The sequence below is a fragment of the Dermacentor silvarum genome, chromosome 4, assembly GCF_013339745.2.
Source record: "Dermacentor silvarum isolate Dsil-2018 chromosome 4, BIME_Dsil_1.4, whole genome shotgun sequence".
NCBI lineage: Eukaryota > Metazoa > Arthropoda > Arachnida > Ixodida > Ixodidae > Dermacentor > Dermacentor silvarum.
Window position 1 is genome coordinate 178,456,498 of NC_051157.2, and position 17,119 is coordinate 178,473,616.

General features: G+C 48.4%; 2 protein-coding genes across 3 annotated transcripts in view; one reads left to right on the forward strand and one right to left on the reverse strand.

Annotated features, from left to right (window-relative positions):
• LOC119450786 (mediator of RNA polymerase II transcription subunit 30) overlaps positions 1–17,119 on the reverse strand; it is a 164,350-nt gene that overhangs the window by 51,250 nt on the left and 95,981 nt on the right. Inside the window, exon 1 of one of the 2 annotated variants that reach the window (XM_037714287.2) lies at positions 2,126–2,357. The exons of the other annotated variant lie outside the window; for it this stretch is intronic. The gene's annotated coding sequence lies outside the window, so the exon portion shown is untranslated. Of the gene's footprint in view, positions 1–2,125; positions 2,358–17,119 lie in introns of those variants that run through there. 2 annotated transcript variants of the gene reach the window in all.
• On the forward strand, positions 4,847–9,184 carry LOC125944851 (uncharacterized). The gene is made up of 2 exons (XM_049666235.1): positions 4,847–6,538; positions 8,729–9,184. The coding sequence occupies exon 1, from the start codon at positions 4,918–4,920 to the stop codon at positions 6,193–6,195; it is 1,278 nt and encodes a 425-aa protein (XP_049522192.1). The 5' UTR covers positions 4,847–4,917; the 3' UTR covers positions 6,196–6,538; positions 8,729–9,184.

The following is a 17,119-nucleotide window of genomic DNA, read 5'->3' on the forward strand; positions in this document are numbered from 1 at the left end:
GCGCTGAAGCGAGGCAGCACAAAGGTGAATTCGCTCGCTGCTGCCGAGCTTGCTCACTCCAGCGTTTTCACAGCGAGCTTCTGCGGTAAGCGAGTGAGATGTGTTCATGTTTGCTTGTGCGCGTGTGACACCATGCTTGTTAATTTAGTGAGTGAACACATGTTTACAAGTTTATACGGCCGATAAAACTACAATTCTTGCTTCTTATAGCTGTCTACTAATTTGCTATCGCAATCGGTGCTTCACCTTTCTGGCGATACCTGCGACGTTTTATTCCAAATCCGCCATCAGCCCTTCTTGATAGGTCAAAATGGCTCACGCCTCGTACATATGGGCATAAAAACAGATTAGAATAGTTTCAATGTTATACCGGCCTTGGGGACACAGACGCCCGCCTGCTTCACCCGCTGCAGCACGTGCCTCCGAAATATCTAGTTCACTCGCAGCGCTCTCAGCCTACTTTTTGTTGTTTTGCACCTCAGCTAAGGAGCGCTGCGCAGCTCGGCCCCCTAAACCGTATTCTAGTACACTCTAAACACAGCTGCCCTAGCTGTTCCGACAGGAGCGACAGCAGCCGGCAGTGGCCGGCAGTGGCCGCGCGCGCGCCTGCCACTTTCCGGAAGCGATGAAAAGTCTAGTGTTATAAGCGCGAAAATTACGAGAAACTCTGTGGGAGGTGCCGTCACGCGGTGTGTGTAATGTGAATAGCTGCACTCTTTTTCGGAGAACGAATCCGCCCGCTGTTCTCGGCCCCTGCCAAAGCCGTTCTGGCGCAGCGTGGCGCAATTTCGGTCAATTTTATGTGTTTGGCAAAGTTTGGCGCAGGAATTTGCATGTGTATCAAAATTGCGCAATTAACGCAGGAGTCTCACCCCTGAACATTGCTGAAGTTTGCACATCTTCTGGTCACCCACAAGGTTACACCACCAAAAGCGCTAAATCTATAGAGCAACAACAGTGCCAATAGCGAAAGATGATTTGCAAGTTCATTCTTCCAATTAATGCACTGTCTTGCCAAACTTCTCGACGGTGCTTACATGCATATCGAAATTATAGCACCATGTCTATTTTTTTTCAGCTCTTTCCGGTGCAATATGTTCAGAAAAAAAAAAAGAATTGTTGACACACTTGCTGAATCGCGTTGATTGTTGCAGCACCTTCCACATAAAAGCGCAAATAAGTAAACGAAAGTTCTACACAGCGCTACAACCGACATAAAAGAACACGTGGAACTTGTGTCACTGAACTTATGAACATGAATGGACAGCAACTTTGTAAGAAGAAAAAAAAAAGAAACAACGGGTATAAAATGAGCGCACAAAAGTATTCAGTCAAGGAACTACCAGTCGCGTATTGAACAGGTGGGTGTCTATATTTTAGCAAGGTTACTTCGAATGCGATCACGGCACGGTGAGAATAACCATGGCACGTATTCTGAAACGTTCCACTTCGGCGATATCGCCTAGGCGACAATTTCACCCCCACGCGAGCGCTGATTGGCTGGTTCAGCAAAACTGGATGAGCAGATTGGCTGGTTGAGCCCGATTCATTAAATTTTGCTCAACCAGCCGATCAGCGCGCGCCTGAAGGCGAACTATCGCCGAAGTGAAACGTTTCAGAATACGTCCCCATTTCTTTATTACAACTACGGATCCAACGCACGTTCTGAAATGACGGTGCGGTGTTTCACGGCGATTACTAGGCGTAAACGTAACTCGCAAGCAAGCAGCTCGCTACCAACACGATAAGTTGGCAAGGGATGCCGGTGTCAGAGCAGCAATCGGCTCGAGCGAGAACATCTTAAATCAAGGCAGTGGCTATTCTCCCGGCAGCCGGGAGAACTTCTGCAACGAATTTCTGCCGGCACTCACCTCCTGTTGGCTCTTGGAAGGTTAGGGTATGTTATGTTAGGTTAGGGCGCACCTGCAGGCCGTTTTCTTAAATCAATTGCTCTTCCAGTCGAACGTGGCAGGTTCGGAAGTTATTAGACTAGTACACTAGTATAATCTAGCACCGAAATCATTAAAAAATGAAACACTGTATTTAGGATTGCGCTAATGAACTGTTCGCACCATCAAAGAAAGATAAACGCCTCGCGCGCACGGAAACAACGCACTTTACATACCTGCTTTGCAGAGTGTCAAAATTGCCGGTCGCTTTCGGCCGGCGGCGGTGAAGCTGCAGGGGCTGCACAAATCACGTGTTCGTACTCCTGGGGTGCCACAAACGCTTTCCAAAGCGAACTTTGGTGCAAGAATAAATATATTTGCTGCGGAGACCAAATTATCTAAAAGTTCAACTGCAGCGGCAACAAGCAAACGCACTACGACAACGCACACACGGAGTTTTGGCTTGGATTGCAACTCGGATTGGCTTACAAAATCGCAGCTGTGGGCCTTTTTTTTTCTCTCTCCCTTTCCAACAGTTTCGAAATAAGCTAAGTTACGGGTTGAATGTTGACAGTTTTTGTGAAGTTAACTTTTAACATACCATGTGTTTTACGCTTTAACTTGAATAAAAAAAAACAATATAGCTTTTGCGTACAAATCGGATTGCTCAGATTATTCAGTGCGCAACACATAAATGTCCTTTGAGATTGCCGCACAACGCAATTTCGAAACAAAATATAGTATAATTAAAATCGCGAGCATGCCTCAGTGGTCTAAGCGGGACAAATGTTGTGTGGTGAGTAATAAAAATAAACATATTTACAGCCTGTCCAAAACCAAACCTGTATGATGTGTTTCGTGATGTCGCAATCGCTTCCACCCAGGGGTTTATCCTGAATTTGGACTTTGGGGGGGGGGGGGGGGGGGGGGGTGTTACCAGAACGGGGGGGGAAGGGGGGATAAGAAGTACTGCTTATTTTTCTTTGAGCAAAAGGCGGGGGGTGTAAGAGGTTCAAGAGGCTAGCGCTCTTTTTACCACGTTGTTTTATTTAATCAATGCTTAACACTTTTCTTCAACAAATGGTGGCGCGGAAAAGCTGCTAATTAGCAGAAGTGCACTAATTAACCTTTTAAGCACGCATATTAAACCAAATCTTACAAGGGAGTTCGTCCTTGTTATTGTATGTAGAGCGGATGTTGTTGCAACATACGAAGGTAGAGACAGGCAGGCACGAACGAGCGCTGTATTGACTCTTTTCGCGAAGCAGTTTGTTTTAGAGAAACGAGATGGCGCTCACTAGCCTAGAGCACACATCTACACAATCTTCATGTGATTGCATGCGCAGTGTATTTGGGTGTGTCCTCGGACCAGCGGGACGAAAACTCCAAGGTGATGCAGTGTATTAAAGACGATATAGAGCGGTGGGGTCACGGAAAGCAAGTGATGTTGCTCGGCGACTTTAACGCTCATATGCAAGAGCTAGATGGGTACACTGACCACAACGGAACATTAGTGCAGTCCCTCTCGGATGAATTGTGCCTGTGCATAGTGAACTTGCGAGGAGATTGCGTCGGCGCCGTTACGTGGTGTGCTCGGGGCAGCCGAACATGCATAGACTATGCTCTAGTGTCCCAGGGTCTTAACTCTTCATTGCGGAGCGTCCACATTGATGAAGATGGACGATATAGCATCGGCAGTGATCACAATCGTATAAAACTAGTTTTCACCGCCTCTACGTGGCGCAAGACGAAGAGAGAAACACGAGACCCAGCAGGAAGATTCCTTCCTGCTGTGGCATATGAAGCAGTGACTGACGAGTTCGAGAACAGCTCCCACCGCGACGAGACCATAACTTACGGTCAGTACGTGGCAGAACTCGGACTCATCATCCGCAAGCATGAGAGACGCGTGAACTCGCGTGGCGGACGGCCCAGAAGAAGCTGGTGGGACGGAGAAGTGCAAGCTGCCCTGGAGGCCAGACGGATCGCCAACCGTCAGCATCGCCGCACTGCGAAACTGTCTGACGACGCAGCGTGCCAGGCAGCGTGGGAAAACTACCTCGAAGCAAAGCACAAAATGCAGACCGTGACACAGCGCAAGATCGCAGAGGCCGAGCGCAGGACACTGCTGGCCCTTCGGAAGGAGGGTAAAAGTACAGGGGCTAAGTTTTGGGCATACGTGTCTTCCCTCGATGGCAGACCAACGGAGCCCACGCTACGAGACCCAGTAACCGACAGGAAGGCTGACGACCTGCACAGGTTGCTATCTGGCCATCTGGAGCAGCTCTACGGAACGCCACTCATACTACAGGCAGCCAGTTGCACCCCTATACCCTCGAGTGGCGCGAAAACTGCACCAGACCACGTGGATTGGAAGGTGTCACGGCTGGCTGTGGATAAGGCGATAGGTCGCATGAGCGCGCGCACCGCCCGCGGCCTTGATAACATTCCTGCAGGCATTCTGAAAACCCTAGGCGCACGTTCAGGAGAGCAGCTAGCGGAGATTTTCACTGGCATCCTCAAGGGTGACCCAGTCCCAGAAGATTGGCTGCGTGGCAGGGTGACACTGATCCCGAAGAGAGGGGGTGACGCGGGCCTGCTCCGCGACTACCGACCTGTCACGGTCACGTCTGTGGTATACAGAGTCTTCGCCCAGGTTTTGAAAACGTGGATGAGTGTTTGGGCTGAAGCCAATAACCATCTCACAGAGCTTCAGAACGGATTCCGCAAGGACCGACGGCTTGAAGATAATGTGTTTGCTCTGACCCAGTGTGTGGAAATTGCCCGCAAGGAAGCTCGTACTCTTGTCTGTTGCTTTTTGGACGTTTCTAAAGCATACGACAGTGTTCCACATGCGGAGCTGCTCCAGTGCCTGAGCGATATGGAGATGCCGCTAGCGTGGACCAGTGTTCTCCAGCGCCTGTACAACAACAACAGGGTAGTCACGACCATGTGCGGCGTGCGGTCAAGCGAGGTCGCCGTGACCAGAGGGCTAAAACAGGGATGTCCTTTGTCTCCTCTCCTCTACATGCTATACGTGTCCCGGGTGGAACGTCAACTTCTGAAGTTGGGTCTTGGGTTCACCCTTGGGTACGTTGACGGGGGGATGAAGGGCTGCTGGGTATTACCTGGCCTTGTTTTCGCGGACGACATCGTGCTCATGGCAGGAAGTGCTACAGATCTTCAGGCACAGATGAACAGCTGCGCAGACAAAATGGCGGCATTAGGCCTTTCATTTAATGCCAAGAAGTCTGCGGTGTTGCACTTTTCCGGCCCTGCCGAAGTTGATCGATCCTTCACGCTTCCTGGAGGCGAGGCTGTCGAACAGGCGACTGAATATAGGTACCTGGGCGTCAACCTGTGCACGCAGCCTGACTACACTGCTACCCACGAAGATCACCTACGTACGGCGTCAAGGCGGGCTGGCAGTGTCCTACGCCGGCGAGGCTTATGGGGCTTCAACCGCTACGTCATGGTTCGCGAGCTCTGGAAGGCGGTACACGTCCCTACTCTCACCTTTGCCAACGCCATCATTTGCATGTCTTTGCCGACTCGAGAGTGGCTGGAGCGAGGCCAGCGGGTCGTCGGACGCCTCGGAACGGGATGCCATGGGAACGTCGCCAACGAGGCCATCCAGGGAGACCTTGGCTGGTCAAGCTTTGAGGCACGCGAGGCCAAGAGCAAGATTTCGTATGATGGGCGGCTGCGGGCGATGGGGAAGCACCGGTGGGCACGCAGGGTGTTTGACTACGTCACTGTCAACGGCGTGCGAACAAGGTGGATGAAGCGTCTGCAACAACTGCGCAAGAAGTTTGGGTTTTTTTGTTGCCCTACGCAAGCGGAAAACGCCCAGGTATCGGCCAAGGCGGTAAGCAATCAGGTGCGCCAACGCGAAACAGAAATGTGGCGAATGGCCATGGACACCAAGTCGACACTGCAGCTGTACAGGACGTGCAAGACAGACATCCACCGGGAGGACTTCTACGACAACAGCATTGGGAGCAGTCTGTTGTTTGAGGCGCGGGCCGGCGCACTCAGAACGCTGGAATATCGCCACCACTTCGACCCCACCATAGCCAGCACCATCTGTAGGGCATGCGGTGAGGAGGACGAGAGCATCGAACACATAGTGCTCCGATGCAAGAGGCTTCCGACTTTACCGCCAGAAGACGCCACCTTCTCACGCACCCTGGGATTTCGCTCAGCCGACGACGCCACATCAGGCAACGGGGACGAGGTGCTGCTGGCTGCGGTGATGGTGACGAAAAGACGGCTCTCCGAGTGGTGGACCCTAGTGCGCCGCTAGTGAACCTCTTCCTTTACAACGTTGCCCCATTTTTTTCTTTTTTTTTTCTTTTTTTTTTCTTTTCTCTTTTTTCTTTTTTTTCCTTTTCTTCTTTTTTCTTTTTTTGCCCTTATTTTTTTGGCCCGAGTATGAATACTGCTCACCCGTTACAAAGGGTACGGCCACAAGTTCACTTCACTTCACTTCACACAGCTGATTATCCTTTTTAATGATAATCAGGGCAGCGAGCATAGGATACAGGAGGTTACGCTGGAGGTGGTGGATAAGTACAAATATCTTGGAGTGTGGATAAACAATGGGGCTGAGTACCTAACGGAACATGAAAAATATGTAACGGCTAAAGGTAGCAGAAATGCAGCTGTGATGAAAAGTAGGGCACTGTGGAATTACAATAGGTACGAAGTGGTGAGAGGGATTTGGAAAGGGGTGATGGTCCCTAGTTTGACTTTCAGCAATGCGGTCCTGTGCATGAGATCAGAGGTTCGAGCAAGGTTGGAAGTTAAGCAGCGAGGGGTAGGTAGACTGGCTCTGGGAGCACACGGAAATACACCAATTCAGGAGGTACAGGGTGACATGGGATGGACGTCATTCGAGGGCAGGGGAAGCCAGCAGCAAAATAGAATTTGAGGAGCGATTGAGAGAAATGGCAGAAAAGCGGTGGGCAAGGAGAGTTTTCAGTTATTTGTACATGAGGAATGTTGATACAAAATGGAAGAAGCTGACCAGAAAACTGTCAATCAAATATTTGGACTGCAGGAGGGGTGCAAACCAGGAAACAGCGGTTGAGAAAAAGGTTAAGGAAACAGAGAGGGGTCTGTGGAAAACAGGGATGCAGACGAAATCAGCTCTGGGAACATACAGAACTTTCAAGCAAGAAATTGCCAAAGAAAATATCTACGATAATTCTAGGGGAAGCTCTTTGTTGTTTGAAGCCAGGACGGGAGTATTGCGGACTAAGATGTACCGAGTCAAGTACCAAGGTATAGACACGTTGGGCTGTGCGTGTGGAGAAGAGGAAACGGCTGAACACCTCATACTTTGCTGTAAAGGACTTAACCCTACACTGCAAAGCAACGGGGCTGATTTTTTCAAAGCATTGGGGTTTTGGGACAGTGAAGGCAAAATAGACTTTAAGCGGGTAGAAATGACCAAAAAGAGGTTATCTGATTGGTGGATAAAAGGCAGGGGTGAAATTTCACCCACCACAAAGTACAAAATATGTTAATAGTCATGGCTAGGTGGCTTATACCACCGCCCGATTTAAAGGGTTCAGCCTCATCCATCCGTCCGTCCGTCCGTCCGTCCGTCCGTCCATCCATCCATCCATCCATCCATCCATCCGTCCGTCCGTCCGTCCGTCCATCCATCCATCCATCCATCCATCCAGATGTTTATAGTTACAGCTCAAGGTGTTCGGCTAGAGGGAGATGAGGCAATGGAACATATAAGAACAATGATGACAGAAAAATTTGAGCACGTGAGGATAGACTAGTTAGTGCAGTGGCTCCACTGGCACAAAGCGAGTGAGAAAGGGCAGAGAAGAGGGTTCCTAGTAGCACGTCGACAGGTCCTGATGGCATCCCAATTATGTTGATAAAGACATTGGGCCCAACATCTAAGAAAGCATTAAGAGAGGCAGTGAGCAAAATGATAATGGACGGTAAAGCCCCCGACGGGTGGAGACTGAGCAGGATGAGCATGATATATAAGGGAAAGGGGGACAAAGCCGACATAAACTACCGTCCCATAACAGTGACGTCAGTGGTTTACAGGGTGGTGATGCAGATTATAAAGGACAGACTGCAGGCATGGGTGGAGAGCGAGGAGGTGCTGGGGGAACTACAAAATGGGTTCCGCAAACAAAGAAGGTTAGAAGATAATCTGTTCTCATTGACGCAGTGTATTGAAATAGCCGAAAAGGAACACAGGCCCCTATGGCTCGCATTTCTGGATATCAAGGGAGCCTATGACAGTGTAATCCAAAATTATTTGTGGGACATACTGGGCACTCTAGATGTGGAAGATGGAGTAAGTAATCTTTTAAAAGATATCTTCAAAAGTAACAAGGTGCTTATAAAATGGGAAAACAAGGTATCTGGGCCTATAGAGATACAGCAGGGGCTTAGGCAGGGGTGCCCTCTGTCACCTCTGTTGTTCATGCTGTATTTACAAGGATTAGAGAAAAAATGAGAGAGGAGCGGACTTGGCTTCAACCTTTCCTTTTTCAAGCAAGGAGAATGGATTAAACAGTAATTACCAGGACTGATGTACGCGGATGACAATGTACTTATGGCTGACAGCAAGGAAGACTTGCAGAGATTAATGGACATCTGTGGTAAAGAGAGAGATAGCTTAGGTTTGAAGTTTAGTAAAGAAAAATCGGCAGTCATGATTTTCAGTGATAATCAGGGCAGCGAGCATAGGATACAGGAGGTTACGCTGGAGGTGGTGGATAAGTACAAATATCTTGGAGTGTGTTTAAACAATGGGGCTGAGTACCTAACGGAACATGAAAAATATGTAACAGCTAAAGGTAGCAGAAATGCAGCTGTGATGAAAAATAGGGCACTGTGGAATTACAATAGGTACGAAGTGGTGAGAGGGATTTGGAAAGGGGTGATGGTCCCTAGTTTGACTTTCGGCAATGCGGTCCTGTGCATGAGATCAGAGGTTCGAGCAAGGTTGGAAGTTAACCAGTGAGGGGTATAGGTAGACTTGCTCTGGGAGCACACGGAAATACACCAAATCAGGGGGTACAGGGTGACATGGGATGGACGTCATTTGAGGGCAGGGAAGCCAGCAGCAAGATAGAACTTGAGGAGCCATTGAGAGAAATAGCAGAAAAGCGGTGGGCAAGGAGAGTTTTCAGTTATTTGTACATGAGGAATGTTGACACAGAATGGAGGAAGCTGACCAGAAAATTGTCAATCAAATATTTGGACTGCAGGAGGGGTGCAAACCAGGAAACAGCGGTTAAGAAAAAGGTTAAAGAAACAGAGAGGGGTCTGTGGAAACAGGGATGCAGACGAAATCAGCACTGAGAACATAGAGAACGTTCAAGCGAGAAATTGCCAAAGAAAATATCTATGATAATTCTAGGGGAAGCTCTTTGTTGTTTGAAGCCAGGACGGGAGTATTGCGGACTAAAATGTACCGAGTCAAGTACCAAGGTATTGACACGTTGTGCGGTGCGTGTGGAGAAGAAGAAGAAACAGCGGAACACCTCATACTTTTCTGTAAAGGGCTTAACCCTACAGTGCAAAGCAACGGGGCTGATTTTTTCAAAGCATGGGGGTTTAGGGACAGTGAAGGCAAAATAGACTTTAAGCTGGTAGAAATAACCAAATGGAGGTTATCTGATTGGTGGTTAAAATCAAGTGAGGGTTGAAATTTCACCCACCACAAAGCACAAATTATGTTAATAGTCATGGCTAGGTGGCGTATGCCACCGCCCGATTTAAAGGGTTCAGCCTCATCCATCCATCCATCCTGTCTGCGCACGCCATGGGTGAGACGTATTTACCGCATCGAAAGGAAATACGGGTTCTTTAACTGTTCACTCAGTGCAGACACATCGGCGGCGTGGGCGCACCGGGCACGGCAGCGAGTGAAGTGTGAAGAGGCAGCGCAGTGGCAGCGGGCGATGGCGGCGAAGTCGACGTTGGCCGTCTACCGCCGACACAAGCAGGAGATCTCAACTGTGGACTTCTACGACAACGCCTTAGGGAGCAAGCTGCTCTTTGAGGCACGAGCCGGCGCCCTCCGCACACTAGCTCGCCAAAGAAGAATTAGTGACGAGGTCCCCAGTGTGGTGCGTCGTGCGTGTGGCAAAGCGGAGGAGACGATAGACCACGTAGTCCTTCTGTGTGACGCGATCGGGGCGCCAGCCGCTGAAGATATCACCATCGGCGCAGCCCTGGGCTTTGAAATTCCCGGACTTATGGGCGATGCCGATTGTGCTGTCGACAAAACTCTGGTAACATGGACGAAGGGGCGCCTCGAGCACTGGAGAGCAGAAACTCTCAAGTGTTAACGGCCCACGTTGGGCAACAGTGCAAGCGTGATTGGGTTCAGTAGTGTTCATAGACTTGTTTCTTTCGTTTTCATTTTCTTTTTTTTTCTTTTTAAGCAGAAGTTTTTGGCTAGTGCGTGGTGTTCACCATTGAGGTAGCCATGCCCGCCCGCTACAAAGGGTAGGCATCATATGATGATGATCATCATCATCAAGGGGCTTTACGCGCCATACCTCTCCTCAGCGACCGCGCACGAATACGAAACCATTACCGCTTCTACCTTGCTTCTGTGCGATCAACTGTCGGAAATGCAACTGAGTTTTCGCTAACACACTGTGCTCCAGTCATGCTAGATTGAATAATGTGATTTGAAGACGTGTGCAGTAGTTGGATGCAAAAATAGTGACTGGCATGTTAAGGAATAGAATGAATCTGTGCGACCAAGTTCGCGGACCGTTGCTGCAACTGTCCGAACGTGTTACCGGCACTTAGGCTTTCCTCGAGGATACAGAAATTTGCTCATCCGCCAGCCTTGTATCGCTAACCTTCAAAGAAAGGGCTTCATCCCCAGAACGTCGGCAAGAGTGAGTACCACTCGTTAAACAATGACAAAGAGGTTAGCGCCGCTTCCTGTCATAGTAAGTTTCGCGCACGTTATCTATACACATCTTTCCCAAATGGCAGGAAAACTTACGCCCACTCTATCGCCAACGTATCAAGAATAAGTGAATGGGCCCGCGCAGACTTGAATATATGCGCACTGTATACGCACAATTAATGACGGACTACACCGATAGCGCACGTATGGTCGAAGCTGAATGTTTCGTGACGGTCCACAAGAGTAAGCGAGTTACTAGCTGTAATATATATTTGCTACAAGATATTACAATGTACAGAACAGCTACGTTTCAAGCCCTGTGCGCAGCAATAACAAATCTATCGGAACTGAGCACACCCGCGAGCGATTAGGCAGAAAAATAATCAGATAGTGGCCGCACCGAGGAACTTCACTGAGTCAGAAACTGACAAGCCACTGCTTCAAAATACTTGCCGAATAAAGAACAAAGAGCAAAATTAACACACTAATCCTGACTGAATTCATGAACGGAATGTTTGGATAGCTTCCTTGGAATACATATTTAGCACCGCTTTTAGAACACGCACTATATACGCTGCTTGCGCCGTTTGGACATAGCTTAATCAGCTCCGAAAGCGCGTTTGCATGCTCTCTGAAGCTGTGATCAAAGCTTCGTGTCGTCCACCTAGTCACCGTCTACGATATCTCCGAAAACAGAGGTTTTCTAAGCCGCGCCGGTGTCATACACTTCCATTGTAAGCAAGGAGGCAACGGAGGCAGTTGAGGCAAGCAATGGACGCGTCACCACGTGATCAAACATGGCAGCGCCCACGGGATCACCACGAAAAGGGTCAATAGATACCTTGCACTGACGTCAGTGAAAGGAATTCTGCGATATGCATCCGCCATGCATATATGAACCGCTCACTCTCCCACAGTCGATCGTTGCAAGCCCCGCAAGACATGTTGTCAGCATAGTCATGTGTATGGTATTTGGTTGTTCCAACCGCAGTGATACCCGCGGGAGAAAAAAACCGACCAACATCTGCAGCGACTTCTTTTCTTTACCGAAGATCGTGCAGAACCAGTGCGAGCGCACGAAAGCGTTGAGCACGAAGCGGCGCAGCCTATGGCTCGAGCGCATTAAACGTGCCAACTAGACACCGATCGAGAACCGCAACCTGCGAGTCTGCGGCGCACACTTCATTGCAGGTAAATAATTCCTTTCGACTTTGACAGCGTGATACAGCCCAAACCGCATGAAAGCGATTTTGTGCGCGACGGCGACGAGCGACGCGTCTTCGAGCGACGTCGCGCGAACAGATCGCTCGTTCATGTCGCTCGATCGCTCGGTTCTGGAAATCTAGAATTCGTCGCCCGGAAGTGGTATGAGCGCAAACCCGGAACAGGATGTACTACTTCAGTCAAGTACTACCGGTTGTCGTCGCTCGCATGTGGATACGATTTGTAGGCGACGAGCGAACGCGACAGCCATCTCCATCGCGTCGCTTGTCGCTGTCGCGTGCAAGATCGCGTGCATGCGGTTTATATTTAACGACGATATATAACGAAAGGTTAGTTTTGTAACTTTATTCATTGTGCGTTCTTAGGGAAGCCAGCTAAGCTGTTTGACGAGACGGACCCTGACTGGGCTCCGTCGCTTCTCCTCGACTACAGCGCCATGAGCACGGATCCCTCACGGCACCAACGCCTCGAAAAGCGCCAAGCGGACGCCGAAAAGCGGGAAGCCGAACTGCAGGAACGGCGTGCCGACGCGGAAGCGACAGGGCCGTGTGCCGATTTCTCGCCGCACCCGACTGGAGAAACCGACGCTGACGAAAGTGATACAGGTAAGTGAACACGTTTGCTTCGGCAAGTGAAGTTCGAGGCCGTTCCCGGCGTCTAGACGAATGCTTTGCAAGCGCGTTGTGAGGCGTTTCTGTGGATAGCCAAAATGATCGTGTCACTTTTAGATATGCGACACTTTTTCATTACAGGTGTTGCAGTGCAGACAGTGATGTCCATGGAGGACATTCAGCTGCTTGAGCAACAGTGCATCTCACTGAATGAGCGCCTCTATGCTGCCCGTATCGAGAAAGAGGAGCTTGAGATCTCAGAAAATTCACTAAGGAGTTGTGAAAGGAAAATCATGTTCTACATGGGGATGGCCAACTTCACTGTTCTCTTAGCCGTCTTTAAACTTCTGGAGAGTGCTGTATCCCACAGCATCAACAACAGTCTTTCAAAATTTCAGGAATTCATCCTCTTTATGATGAAAATCAAGGTGAACCTTTACAACACTGACCTTGACTTTCGGAATGTGTGCCTAGTTTTTCGCGATTATAAATTCAGTACTATATTTAAACACCCATGGAATCTGTCACCCCGTTTGAAAATTGCAAGAACATAAGGGACATCATTTAGAGTTTTCATTTGATTGCGCGAAGTTTATTCTTTTTATTGCGATAGCAATTATATGGACACTTCAACCGGATTTCTGCAGTCGGCGTCGCCGTCGCCGTGAGGTTCCGTATAGATTCCAAGGGCGATAAAATCGTCGCCGCGCGCCGTATGCGCGAGCGAAAGCGCGCGGAGGACGCACGCTATCACGGAGGGCGAACTCCCCCGCGCGCTATCACGGAGAGCGAACGCACGGTGGAAAGCAAACGCGATCGTCGCGTGAAAAGCCGAGGGGGTATGGCAGGGAGGGAGGCGGGTCGGTGCTGTGCTCCGGCACCAAAGGCGTATCTTGCCACTCAATCTCCCACGCGTTAAAGCAAGAAACGAAAAGAGGGGGGGAGGGGGGGGGGCGCAGCTTCTCCTCTGCCAACAACTTCTTCTCTGCCGTTTGCCTGGCGGTGCCGGTCTCCCGCACCGTCTCTTATCTCCACACGGCTCTGACCTTTCTATGCGGTGTGCATTCGCCGCTCAGTTTCCGTTGAAGCGATAGACCGCGCGATTCTTCGCCCGCTGCAGCGGCTGGCTGCGCTTGCTGCCAGCGTTTTGACAGTCGTTGTCTGCGGTCATTCAGTGTGATCTATTCATGTTTGCTTGTGCGCGCTGACACCACGATTGTTATTTCAGTTAGTAAGCCATGCAATGTGTCCACGTTTATGCACACCATAAAACTACTATCCCTACTCCGAATAGCTCTCTACTAATTTGCTATCGCAATCGATGCTTTGCCTTTCGGGCGAAACTGCGACATTTTTTTTCTATGCAGAGCAAAGTGACGCAAGTTCTTAATATACAAGTCTTATTGAACGAACAAAGTGCCGACGTTTTCAAAACTAAGTACAATATCACTTCGCATGAGAAAAAAAAAAAAACCAAGCACAATAGGCACGGAAAAGACATGTACCTTAAACAACACACTTCAAATATAACAACTAATAACAAAAAAGAAAAGCCGGAAAATGCCACGCCCTGTGGGAATCGATGTTATGCGAAGCAGTGTGCGGATAGCCTACCAAGTTAACGAAATGACCATGATAGCACCAAAATAAAGGCGGCTGTTTCATGATCTACATGACACGTATGTCACATGCCCTATCATTTATGTTCGTCATACACTCTAGTCATACTATGCCAATTTTGGTACTGCAAAACGACCATGAGAGCACCAAGACATAGGCGGATAGATAGATAGATACTCTTTACGTGGTATATGATCGCCAAGAAATGATTCGCATTTAAAAAGTATACGAGTATATGCGCATCATGTCCGCTACAATCCGGTACATACAATATCCAAAGAAACTACTAGGCTAACCGTGGCTGCCACATTCACGAAATAATAATAATAAAAACAAAAGCTGGGAATACAAAAACTACACAATTGCACCGTGACACCCAGCACAATACCCAACGTGGTTTCTTTGTTCACATCATATAGGTTTGGTTTGCTTTGACGCATATATGTATAGCCAAAGCCTCCTAGGAGGCATGTTGGTATAACACAACCCACTACGGGGGACTGGCCATGAATCGGGCGACAGTGGGTAGAAAAGGGAAGAATACTTAAATAGGATTGTCTTATTTAAGAATGAGATATGAAATGAATTCTAATCGTTAATATCAATTTTCATGGCATAGTATCTGAAAATTTGAAGTTAATATTTCTGGTTTCATGTAGGCTTAGTCCACAACTGCAAAAATTCATCCTTTTCTTCGTTTGTCGCGTTCCTAATATTGGGGTTACTTGGAGCTTCAATACAAATTTTCATCAGTGCGCCGACATGGGCCGGCGACATGTGACATCTATCGGATGTTAAGAGCCTGTGCAAGGTGGAAAAAGCTTCTTTCAACGGCAGCGATTCCTACGGGAATAAGCAGTATCCTTATTGAAGCTGATGACGAAGAAGGGAACATTCTTTTTCTGTTGACCTCGCACGCAAGCATTAGCAGTGCTTGCTGTGAAGCCAACTCTCCTGGGCACCGTGTGTAAATTCTACTCATTCTCCAGTCTAGTCGTTCGGAGCTAAACGATAACGAGAGCAATGTGCCGCATTGTAAATTTTACGACTAATCACAGGGGTAGTGCTCGTACTGTACGTATTGTTCATACGAGTACGTTGACTTAAAATGAAAAAAAAAAAAAAACAGAAAACCAAACATGAATCGCATCTCATTCACGCGCAGCGTTTACCGCGACCTCAAGGATTCTCCGCTCCTTGCAGGTCGCAGTGTAGCACTGTCGCCTGCGCGCTGAACATCAAAATTGGGCCTCAAAATTAAGGCCACGTAGCATCCACCTCCGCAAAGAGTAAATATTTCTTAAAGTGATCACCACAGTGCATGGGTTTAGCGCAATTTTATTGCGATAGCAATTATATGGACACTCCAAGCGGATTTCTGCCGTCGGTGTCGTGGTCGCCGTCGCCGTGAGGTTCCGTATGACGTCCAACGGCGATGAAATCGCGAGTTAAGCGCGCGCCAGGGACGCGCGCTTTCACGGGGAGCGAGTGCATGGCGAAGAGCAAACGCGCGTTCTGCGCCGTGCTCCCTGAAGGGCTGCAGAATTAAGCAGGTCTTTCCTTCTTTACAATCAATATATATATATATATATATATATATATATATATATATAGCAAACGCGACCTCTTCCGTCGCGCGAAAGGCCGTGGAGGACGGGAGGGAGGGAGGTGAGGCGACGTTTAGCAGCCAAGTCCAGCAATCTGGGACATCGACTACTGCGGCGAAGCCGACCCTGGGGCGATGCGGTTGCCGTAACTCTATGGGAAGCATTTTTTAAAAATCGATTACTGAGCAATGGCTCGTTTTTCGCGATTTGCACTTTAGGCACTAAATTCCGACAACGTTCTCACGGTATATGTCGAGTGTAGTCTAATTCCACTGGCTGGATTTTTTTCCTGGGGCACTTTAGTAGACCCATTGAAAATGCATGGGGTGATTTTTAAAATGTAGTTTGCAGCACAGTAAAAACTCGTCCGCTAATTGCACTCTAGTGGCACATACTTTAGGTCTTTCTATATATGTAGGTCCAGTTTGGTTTTAATCCGCTGGCTGAATTTTTTTCCTGAGGCGCTTTTGTTTGGCTACTATGCGGCAAAGCATCTCTACAGGGGCAAAAGATTTGTCCGCCGTGGAATTGATGGGAACGAGCTTGCGGACCATGTCAAAAATGGACACGAATGTGCAGCTGTGATGCATATTTGCTCCATGACGTATAAGGAAACATGATGGTATTAGATTCTGGAAGAAGGAGCGGGCCAAATGGCTTTATGCAGTGCCATCCAAGCGCGAAGCCTGGTTGCGCGCCCCCCTTTTTCTCAAGTTTCGGTGCATGGTAAAGTCTTTCATTTGGTATTTAGAAAGATAAGGTGCTTAGACAGATTTAGTATTACGCAAATTTTTGACACAAAAGGACATCGCCAAATAGAGCACTTGTTACGTGTTTTTACGTGTTACTTGTCAGGTGTTTACTTAATTGTGCAATTAGTGCAATGGACCGACAATGCGAAGGTTTGAATATTATCAGTGTAAAAACAAATTGAAAGGAAAAACTCATGATCTATAGTGCACGTGACGGAACGAAATAAAGAGGAAAAGATAGTGTTACAGCGAAAATCAGCAGCTTCGTCTCGTTTAATAAACCATCCCGTTTTAGTTTTAAATGCATAAGCACTTCTGTGCCTACCAAATGAGAAATTTGTCCGTCCGTCACGTAAGACGAATGCAATGGCTCATAACCACGTAAGGCAGAGGCTACAAGCGCTCAGCGAAGTGAAGCGAACAGCGCATACATTCATTCAGATCACCCATACAATACACAGAACAGCACATGTTTCAATAAAGAACAAGTGCAAAACAA